Here is an 11,329-nt window from a genome sequence, read left to right as displayed (position 1 = left end):
CATGTTTTATTATAGGCACTAGGTGTGTACATAATTATGTGAACCTTCAGCTAACTCTAATAATTATAGGTGGGTATTGGCATCCTGCCCACACTGACATAAAAGTGCAGCTACGAGTTCATTGAGCTCAAGCCTCAAGCTGCTATTCGGGCCATTTCTTAATAATAAAGCTTGCACAAGCGAGTGCTGCACAAAAATGGACATGAAGTTACAGCTGCTAGCTATAGCTCTACTGATAATGCAAAGCCTCTGTGCTGGAGCTAAGAATCTGACAGATCCTGGGTTGTTTGATACAGAGAGCAGTGCCAGTGGTAGTGGTGGTTCAGGCTCTGGTAGTGGGGAAGGATCTGGAGAGACGAAGACAACTGAATGCTTTGCTCCTCGGTACAGCCCACCACCTCAATTTACACTAAGGAGTGTCGCTGTCGCTGAAATACGATGTCATCTGGCTTGTACAGAAAGGGTGAGCTGTGCAATTCCGTTCTGTATAATTATTCAGCTTTGTCTACTGCTAATTAAGTGTGGATCTAATTGAGCATGTCTTTGCAGTGATGGGATATAGGCTATTATGGGATCGGTGCAGATTAGCAACAATGTTAGCGCAATGACACATTCGGAACTGAAAATTGGTTTAGCGCTAGAGCTATAGTTTGCACCTTGTTGTTTGATCACTAATTAACAACTATCCAATCTTTCCAGAACTATTGCCTCCCTTCGCACCCATTCTTGTGATAGTGCCTATAACTTTTTTATCATGCAGTCTCCTCAGTACGTTTGTAGCTGTTAGATAAAATGCTCAAGCTTGAGTACAACTACAATCATTATAAATGGCCAACAGTTTCTACCTTGCATACCATATGCATGGGATTAGGTGCAAATTATTAACTATAGGTATACACACATTTCAGTATAATTTATCTGTGCAATGATATACTATTCAATGTTCCACAGTAATAGACGGTCTGAGCCAAATGCATCTAATGAATTGTCTGCGATAGACAATACGTTGCATTGTGTGTACTGCATGTAGTAAGTGTATGCTCATGATACAACTCTAATTACTTGTGTGTACAGGTCTTGAGAGAGCTGAACATCACACTAAAGGTACGTGTATAATATTATCATTGTGTAACGGAATCCTTGAAAGCTATATTATGGTTGTAAATATTATTGATTGGCTAGAGGATGTAAATGTTATTTTCTCCGCTTTGTATATTGTAGTGAAGATAATAAAGATCTATACCCACACGGTAATTTTGCTTCCTCTGTATAATAATAATTGCCATTGTTTGTGGCTATTATTAACGACAAGTTTCACTGCTAGTGTAAAGGAAAGGCACTCATAGTGACAATTGTAGTCTCAAGATGAGTGCTTCAATTAGCAGAGGTGAAAAATGTTCACTAGTAATTCACACGTTGTTTTTCCCATGTTGTACATTTTGTTTGCAGGTCAAAATTCATCCTCTAGCCAATTAATATGCACGGCCACTTATTGACTATAGTTGAATGGTATTATCATTATTATCCTTTATTCGATGTTTAGTATTTAGATGTGAACGGTAATACTGTCAGTTGTAGATTCCATATATCCGATGTGTACACTTTAATTTCAATTAAGGAGCAGAGTATATCATTTAGTTGCCTTATCAGAGTTGCATGTTGGCAAATGGCAGTCGCTGTGAACACATAATATGTACAGTGTATAGACAATACATGTTTACATCAATCCATGGGTGTTTACGAACTATTAGGGAATGTTTTAAGGGTAGGTGTTCTGGGGTATGTAATAACCTGGCTTCACTTTTGTGGTTTGATCCATCACCCTGGTTTGTTTGTAAACACAGAACCACCAGGATCTGATTGGAATCTAGTATGAATTGTAAATAGCTAAAATTTTTGCGGGGCTTTAATAATTGGATCCCACAGGTAATAATCAGTGAGTCTCTATGGAGGTATTATTTTGAATATGTGAGGTGTAGAGTTTCGATCGTTAATTATGTGTTAAAATGTAACTATGCTCCCATGTAACTCTTAATGACTTACGAACTCATGTAATCTGCATGTACACTTTGACTTTCTCTAAGAATGTTCAAGAGCGATACGCCTTTGATAATTTATACAACTTACTAGTACAATTCCATGGGACTACCTATACTATTTATGGTTGTGTCTTAAGTAATAGAGTCGTTGGTTGCTAACAAGGTATTGTATCTGCATAGTCTAGGCACATCCACCTCTTTTGTATTGCCTGTGGGCATATCAATTCCTAATTGAATTTACTGTGCGTACACAAACTTTGTAATCATAATAGAAGCCATAATAGCACTGTGATATCTCAATTGCCTGTTTCCAATGACCGTACATTGACATGCATGCACATTGCATTATGGTCTGCGTGAATGGACTATTGATTCTCTATAATTATAGCTGGACAACACATACCCATTGTGGCCTGCGATTCCTGATGATGTAATCGAGCAAGATTGCACTGTGTATCAAAAGGTGAGCAACCACCTTACATGCATATACAACATGGTTCACTATAATTGTAATACTGCTACTATATCGTTTTAGTTCATTCAATTTTCGTAGTATTATACCATCATGATTATAAACACCTCCTCTGTATTATGACTGTACTCTTTAGTGTGTCCCACACAATTAGGCCTCAGGGACCCAATGATCCGGTAGTCACTATAAGATAGGTGTTAATTGAGTTTTACTGTTTTCTGTCATCAGATCCAAGGGTGCAGAGAAGGGTGCACAGAATATTATAGTCTGTTGCCGGAGACAACTAGCTCACAATGCTCTTCACTATGTGTAAGCTATTAAGTTACAGTTATGCACCCATTGTCCTGTGGTTGGATTGAAGGGCATTACTGATTTCTGTGCACTCTTGGGTTGAATTTTTTGCTTTATCAACTGCTAATTACCGGAATGAGAACACAATGCTGCTGCTGGTTGTACACATAGAGCGATTTGCATGCATACCTTTCAATAGAAGAGTAATAAATATTTGCTTCCTGCCAAATGCTACTGAATCACTAACTTTCTGGCAACCATTATGTCCAATGTTTTCATATGTTGAGATTATGTATACACAGTGATCAATCATTAATAAGTATTGGATATAATTATCTGTTGGCAGTCGCATAGTTGTGTTCTTGATTGTGGAGGACACTTCAACTGCACACAAGATGGAACTCAGTGCCTGAGAGTTTGTGTAAGTACATGCATAGATCAATTTTGTACAGTGATTTTAGCTGGTAAAAGACAATGAACAGCTGAATGTCTTAATGTGCACCTTCATAATTTATGTCTGCTATAATTTTTATACAGAACAAAGAAATGTGCCGAGTTGGTTGTCAACTCTACGAGGATGAGATGCAATGGAGCTCTCCCCAACCTGACAGTAAGACCTACTAAGTACCTGACTGTCAACATTTTAATCGCAAAGTATAGCTTAGTAGCTTATTAAATTGCCATTAGGGCGTAAACGTGTTTACACAGTCATTAGGTGTGTACTTTGCACGATATCCCATATCCCACAGATCGAGGTTGAACCAGTTGTTATGCTGATATGCCGCCCACAGTCTAGCCTATAATTATTAATGGATGTATTTCATTCAATTCCTCCGTATACTTTAAGTTAAGCTGTTGGTTTCAACACTTTAAATCGCATGCATGTAATTTTGTTTATTGTTTATCATACTGTGCACAGTAGCTTATTAAATTTGCCATTAGGGCGTAAACGTGTTTACACAGCCATTATGTGTGTACTGCAATATCCTACGGTGGGAACCTTCTTAACCTAATTACAGTGGCTATTGTTATGTTGATATCGCCCACAGTCTAGCCTATTATTATTATTGGATGGCTTTGTTCAATTCCCTTGTAATTAAAGCTAGGCGTTGTTGGTTTTACCAAGAGTCAGAATTCTTATCTTTGAAACAAGGTGTTTTTTTTATATTCCCTCCCCCTTTCCCTAATGCAGTGCTGCCCCTATCTCCCCTTGAGGCACCACACCTTACCATACCAAACGATCCTCGTCCTAGTGTGTACAGAGTTAGCGCCAGCAATACCACACAAGAAGTTACGAGTGGGCAAATTGGAATTCCCACGGCAACCAACTTCTTGTTTCGAGTACTTCGTACGGGGACTAGAAGTGCTGTTAGCTACTACTGGCTGGTAAGAGAGTCAGTGTGACCACTACTCACCCGTTAATTTAGAGCATCTGTGCACATGTATATATATGTGATGTTTCTGTAATAATCTTCATCATTAAGTATGTTAAAGAATCGAAATATCTGTATATAGCCGACATGGCATATAGACAATTCAATGTTTAATGCTGGAGTATACTTTGTTGACGAAAATCTTTATCCACCTCTCATACCATTGAATCGTTCCACAGCATACCTTGAATGATCCCCTAGACCTTGCGTCATATGCATGTGATGAGGAGGTCTATGTGCAGTACAAGGCCATCAACAAGAATGGACTATCCTCAAGCTGGAGTCGTCCTTCTATCATTGACGTTTATGGCTGTGAGTGATTTGCTTATTAACATAATCACATCACCTCCAAAAGAATATAATACGTATTATAACTTCTTATGGCTATACACTGCAATTATTTTGATTCACATTTCATAGATCTTGCTCCTGAACCAACTAATAGACTTCCACAGAATCCAGATCCCAATTTCATCGTGACTAGAGTCAGTCCTGACTTAAGACCTCTGTTCTGGAAGCATGCCAGAATTGAAGTGACGTGGAGACATCCACCAGGTGTGTATGGGATACAATTTGCTGTGTATATTATATAATAGCTTATATACCATTAGACCGAGAAATATAATGGCACAAGCACGAATGCATAATGCATAAGATTCTCATGTTATAAATTATTATGACTGTGTTTATATCACGACGACCAATTACTAAATCATGCCTCGAGGCTATACGCAACCGTGTAATAAAATAATTATTATAAGGGACTGTATGACTTTTATTACATGCTTGTAACCTTGATAATGTGACTTTATAGACAGGATAGCCAAATTGATTAACAATGGTTTTCCAATTCTTTTATTTATAATACTCCAGTTCTATATACCGTATAGCGCGAAATTTTCGAGGCACTTATATTTCGTGGATTGGCCTCTAAAAGTATTTTCGTTGCACAATGTTCGCGGAATGACTGCTTACCGGAAGCCACGCCTTTAAATCTTGCACGTTATAGGCAGGTAAAGAACGATTTTCGTGGACTTAATTTTCGTGTAGGATTGCTAACCCACGAAATCCACGAAAATTAAGCCCCTCGAAAATTTCGCGCTATACGGTACTTACTACTGTGAACCTGAAGATAATTATTCAGCATTCACTGTATATATGTACATTACCTTTGCTGAGCTAGTATAATAATTTATTACACACTCTACATGCAGAGGCCTCGTATAGTCTGAGCCACTACACGGTCACACTGGACGATTCAACCGCACTCTGTGGAACTTTAGGGCAAACCATTGTAGTTCCCAAGGTAGGGTAACCACAAATCAGATGTTTCGGCTTTAGCAGTCAATTTCGAAATTGAAGCACATAATTATTCTGATTAGCTCTATCTTTTTATTTTTTACTTCTGTGTCCTATAAACTTCATTCTCCAGACTGAGTCGTCAGCAGTGATAGAAGCTCTGAAATCTCCTCTGGAGGGACCGGTGGGTGGCTGCTACTATCGTATCTCAGTCTCCTCCCATGCTCTATCTGGAGAGTACATTCCACCAGGGAGTACCTTCCTTGTGGATGTGCAAGGTATATACTTTAAATTACTTGACATACCATGGGGATGTTTTACTATACTAGTGGATATCATGTATAGTTTTTATTGCTAGCTTTTATTAAAAGTACATACATGTGTAATATTATACACGCTTAACTATAATTATCACATTATACTGCAATTGCTCCATCTCATCCACAGAGAAATATACTATTCCCGTTCCACTTAACTTTCAATGCGAGCGAGAGTGGAGTGAACGAGAGGGCCTGTTTCGATTCCATATTTCCTGGTCCATTCCAGAACATGATGTTTTGACAGATGCAATCCAGCAATTCAGAGTAGAGACGTCTCTAATTCCGAGTACGAGAAATTATATCTATATTGCAAACATTCAACCTAAGGTATTTTTGGACTTTTTTTAGTGCACAAATACACCTGTGCTATACATTCCTTGCATTTTTGATTGGAAAGTTAGAGTATCGATCTCTTTACGATGTATTTATTGCAGACTAATGGTTCTCAGTACTCTTACACAACCAGAGGGCTTCCCTTCAGCCGAAACTCCGGGGCCTACTACAGAATCACTGTGAGTTTGTTTAATCGCATTAGTATCAGATAAGTGTATACTATAAGTTTTAACACGTACTAGATGCCTAGCCGTTTTTCGAAGCAGTTATTTAACAGCTTTAAATTACGTATAGCTGCTGTCATTATTTCAATGAAATTAGTTTGAGGCTACTACATTCTGGCGTGATTATATCACTATTCATTTTCATGCGACAGATGACTACAGTGACAGACTACGTGACCTCTATCATCACCCCCGATGAGGAGAGTTGTACCTTCGATGCTTTGCCCTTCCCATCCGCAATTATTGATGATATCATTGTTAGTTCTGATGATGTAACTGTCATGAATGTTTCGAGAGGTGTTGGAGTTGTGAGAGTGTGGGTGGGGTGGAGGCAACCATCTTCAAGTGTGATGTCGTATGAAGTGAGGGTAACAGAGGATCAAGCTTTTGAGGAAGACGATGATTTTGGAGAGCTGTTCACTCAAAAGATGATCAATGTACGTACATGTACGAGTGATATGTCTTGGTTTAAATTTATACATCCTAATTTTATATCTGTTGGTACATTTGTGCTTTAACTACACTTTGTGTGTATGGTCGACCGTTATTGGACAAAATCAGCGTCATTAGATGGTTTAATAATGTACTGTGTTTTCCACAGATATCTTTAGCAGCTGTGAGAGTACCACTCGTGATGGAGATACCTGAATATAAAGAGAACAACTGTGTCTACTTGCAGGTAAGCATACACTAACATGGATACAATGATAAGTGGCTTGCATATCGTAATTATTGTCTGGAGACCTGATTGGATCAACTGCATAATATAATTATATTTGATTAATGTCATGAATTATCACCAATGCATGATTTGCTTTAGAGACAGTATATATATATCTTTCGTAATAATTGACAACACTATTATAGTACACTGCATGGTATATACGTATGTCTCATGACAACTTTTGATTGCAGGTACGCTCCATCAATATTCATCGTGCAGTGAGTAACTGGAGTACCCCAGCCTGCATTGAGATAGGAGAGCTACGTGTACTTGTCACTACCGAACCACCCCCTCAGCCACCTGCAGGTATATATAGAGAAGAAATATTTTACTATTTCAATTACTTCTCATGTAGCTTTTAGTCGCTTACTCCTAGATGCAATTGTGCATATGCAATTATGTATGCGTTTGTTGCATGCTGCATGTGTACTCATTGGAGCTGATGGATTGTGCAATTCATATTCAATTTCCATTTGCAGCCTTGTCAATGGATGTTCTCTACATAATTATTGGCATCAGTGTGGTCATGCTAGTTGCAGTAGTGATAATGGTCATTTGCGTTGCACTTGCTTGTTTAAGGAATAGAAGAATCAGCAAGAGAGCAGCAGGGTATTTGGAATCGAGCGTAAGTTTGGTATCTATATGTATACACTCAACAAGACGTACATGCACATCTGCATGCACGAATTGTAGTAAATGTACCTTCACACGTACAAAACTTCGCATTTACTCATCTGGATTTTTTTTCTCTCCTTCTTATAATTATTAGGGTGACTATCATGCCAAAAATTTGGACAGCAAGCTTCACAAAAGAGACAACGTTGATCATATTCCATTACTGAATGTTGACACATGGGAGCTGCATCCCGGGAGTGTTGTCTTGCAAACAAAGCTCGGCCACGGGGCATTTGGTGATGTATATCAAGGGGTGGTTAGGAGAGGGCCTGAGGAGATTGACGGAGTTGATGGGGGTATGGCCATTAAAGTACTAAAAGGTGGGTGAAGTGTTTTCAACTGCAGTTAATAATGTTTATATCAAGTATTGTGGACTCAGCACATTGATTGCACAACACTTTTAAAATTTAACACCACATGCATTTATAATTTATTTGTAATCCCAAGGCATTGTGGCTAAAATTGAAACTCCTTCTAAACTCTGCAGGTTCGAGTGGAGAGTTAGAGAGACAGTCATTCATGGACCACATAGAGCAGACCAAGCTTGTCTCGTACCAGAGTTACTGTGCTGGCACAGCTGGAGATCATGTGGTGAAGATGATTGGCTGTGTGACTACCAGAGATCCGTGTTGCTTGGTATCAGGTATGTATATTACAGGAGTAAAAAATGAGCCTACTATGACATCATCCTATCTTAATTGGTATTGTAAACTTGAAAATTGCCACTTATTACAATAGATGAGAGTTAAGGATCACTTTATATATACGCAGCTGCAGAAAATCCCTAAGTAATTATCGTGGCATGGGTTTCATAATCCAAACAACCTTCCACTAAACTAAACTAGCTATCCTTCATTGCCATGAAAGTTTGAATCAGACCTGTCATTTCCATGGTTTCAGAGTTACCATTGAGGGGTGATCTCCTAACGTTCCTTCAGAATCAGAGAGCACTGTTGGTAGAGGGTACCAAAGGTGTGGAGGTAACCAGCCACACATTGGTCCAATTTGCTGAGCAGATTGCTGTCGGAATGGTAAGCACATTCGCTTCGATTTTATAAACACGCTGTGTGTTTTTTGCCATGCATGCAACAGTTTTGGTGCCTATATTGAATTGTACGTGACTACATTTTAACGTACAAAAAGTATGCAATCCATGCATCTAGCTGTACATCAGCTGCTGTACGTGTAGTTTCAAATTAATGTTGTGCTCTTACAGTATATCTACTGCTTGAACTTACTAATTATCTTCTCATTTACTGCAGGAATTTCTGAGTTCCATTGGTGTTGTCCATGGCGATCTAGCTTGTCGAAACATGTACCTTGATAATAAACTCCTCATAAAAATTTCAGACTTTGGTCTCAGCGGCTGCTCTAAACAAAAGGCTAAACCTCGAGCCTACCACAGAACAGATGACGGTAGACTGCCTATGAGATGGATGGCACTGGAGTCTTTGGAGGAGGCGCAGTTTAACAGTGCTACTGATGTTTGGGGGTACGGAGTGACCGTGTGGGAGATAGCAACTCTCGGTATGTGTTTAGAAAGTACTTCATGCATTGAATTTCCAGTGCCAATTTTTTTAGAAAAGCTTATATGTTATCTTGAGAATGTCATATTACAGTAACCATCCTTACGACCTAATCCTTCCTGTACAGGTGGCTTCCCCTACTCTACTGTTGGACACAAGGACCTTGTGGCTCACCTGGAAATGGGGGAGAGGTTAGAGAGACCACCCAACACTGCACAACATCTGTAAGTTACCAAAACGTTGTTAATTTGCTAGCTAGCTCCATTAATGGACTTTGCAACTTTATACTACTGGAGGTACTGGTAACTATTGCACAGCTGACTTATTCGTCTTACTATAGGTTTCCATAATTATTTATGATAATTCATGTTACGACTGTGCATCCAGGTACAATCTGATGAGCCTATGCTGGGCTGAAGAGAGTCTTGAAAGACCTTCATTCACTGATCTCAGAGAGTCCCTGGTGTCACTTCAATCCCGAGTGCTACCAACACAACTTCTCACTCTAGAAATTGACCCCACACTAGTCTACTACAACGTGGTCCTGTCAACGTCTACTCCAGAGCACAGTGGAAGCAGTAAAGGAAGAGATGGAGGTACTGGTAACTATTGGCAACGAAGAGATAAAGTTGGTAAGTTTATGTCACTGTGTACGTATATCAGTAACAACATTGACTGTAGCATTGTCAAATTGTATGAAAATTATTGCTCTGCGAAAATATGCGCTCATAAGGGTATAAACAAGTGTTGTTATTGCATGCATGGGTTTCAATGGTTACCGTAGTGCCTTCTGCCAAAACCGTATTCATGTATTGCATGCTTTATCATAGTACAGTCATGCAGGTATATCAGATATTGTTATTCGAACATTAGTTTTTTAACGGTAATTGTTGTTTTAACTGTCCCAAATTCTGAGTTTTATACTTTAATTTCTCTCCAGGAGACGAAGGCCACTCATTCTCTAACAGCATTCTACCGAGCATAGTAGAGGACGAGCAAGAAGACAGTGATCAAGTGCAGTGTCTGGGACAGTACACTCAATCAACTACATACACGACACAGACTATCGTCGTGGAAACGTATGACATCGAAAATGGGTCGACGGGAAGCGAATGTGACGGAATTTCCAAGATTGATTCGGAGTGTACAGGAAGCGTTAGTCCAACTTCACCATCACCGGTGTCAAGCGAGAAAAGCGAGATATTGAAGCAGAATTTATCGCAACTCAGTGAGAGTTACTCGGCAGATAATTTGAATGGAACTGTTTCATGTGACAATCATGTGATTGATGAGGAAATACAAATAGACAGTGCTCATGCAAACAAATTCCACTGACCTTTAATTTTTGAATGACTATCACCCCAACAAACAAACTGATTTTGGCCTCATATATAATCATCATCAAGCACTTGTGCTCTCATTTTTATCACCTCAGAATAATTATATAATTATGCAGTAAATACTATAGCTACATGCATATACACAGTTCATCTATATGCATGGTGACATGGAAGTGATTGTGTAAAAATGTGTGGTGGATATGAAAGCTGGTTTTGGACATGGAACACAGTAATGTTTATAATTATAGTTTTACAATAATTCCTTTATGTGATGCTATAATGTAATGTATCAGTACTATATAGTAGCTCATGTGAATGATGCTGTAACGGATTCATTGAAGTTATGCTCTCGCAAGATTTCTTGTTTCCACGCTTTTTGGTGCCTGCTGTGGTTTCCCCTGGCAATCCTATACGTATATCAAATTGTTACATGGCAAATGTTTTTCCAACTAACAAACTGCGTGTGTAACATACCAATTTTGTGAATAGGAAATTATTATACAACATAATTATAGATAGATCTACTCCACAAATCAAGCAGCTATATATAACCTCTATATAAATCTATATGATCTGCCACAATATACTCTTACCTGAAAGTAAAATATCTCAGCAGCACAAACGTTGAAATTGCATAATTATAAGCTGAGCAG

The 11,329-nt window shown here is 38.8% G+C and overlaps 1 protein-coding gene across 1 annotated transcript; it reads left to right on the top strand.

Moving 5' to 3' along the window:
- The first annotated feature begins 118 nt into the window (after nt 1-118).
- LOC135347804 (uncharacterized) lies at nt 119-10,853 on the top strand. The gene is made up of 24 exons (XM_064545868.1): nt 119-463; nt 1,075-1,104; nt 2,428-2,502; nt 2,740-2,820; nt 3,149-3,223; nt 3,340-3,412; nt 3,995-4,188; nt 4,415-4,547; nt 4,656-4,790; nt 5,450-5,541; nt 5,668-5,812; nt 5,982-6,181; nt 6,289-6,366; nt 6,564-6,848; nt 7,013-7,090; nt 7,327-7,441; nt 7,615-7,760; nt 7,905-8,130; nt 8,298-8,453; nt 8,711-8,841; nt 9,073-9,337; nt 9,464-9,560; nt 9,724-9,968; nt 10,277-10,853. Exons 1-24 carry the CDS (start codon nt 197-199, stop codon nt 10,669-10,671), a joined length of 3,717 nt encoding a protein of 1,238 aa, XP_064401938.1. The 5' UTR covers nt 119-196; the 3' UTR covers nt 10,672-10,853.
- Nucleotides 10,854-11,329: the final 476 nt, after the last annotated feature.

This window comes from Halichondria panicea, chromosome 14 (genome assembly GCF_963675165.1).
Source record: "Halichondria panicea chromosome 14, odHalPani1.1, whole genome shotgun sequence".
NCBI lineage: Eukaryota > Metazoa > Porifera > Demospongiae > Suberitida > Halichondriidae > Halichondria > Halichondria panicea.
Note: the sequence above shows the minus strand (reverse complement) of the source record. Positions and strands in the feature narration are given on the sequence as shown.

Coding starts and splice junctions, on each gene's coding strand:
- LOC135347804 (XM_064545868.1), top strand. CDS start 197: ATGGACATGAAGTTACAGCTGCTAGCTATAGCTCTACTGATAATGCAA. Junction 7,761..7,904: donor CAGGGTATTTGGAATCGAGC/GTAAGTTTGGTA, acceptor TATAATTATTAG/GGTGACTATCATGCCAAAAA. Junction 8,454..8,710: donor TCCGTGTTGCTTGGTATCAG/GTATGTATATTA, acceptor CCATGGTTTCAG/AGTTACCATTGAGGGGTGAT.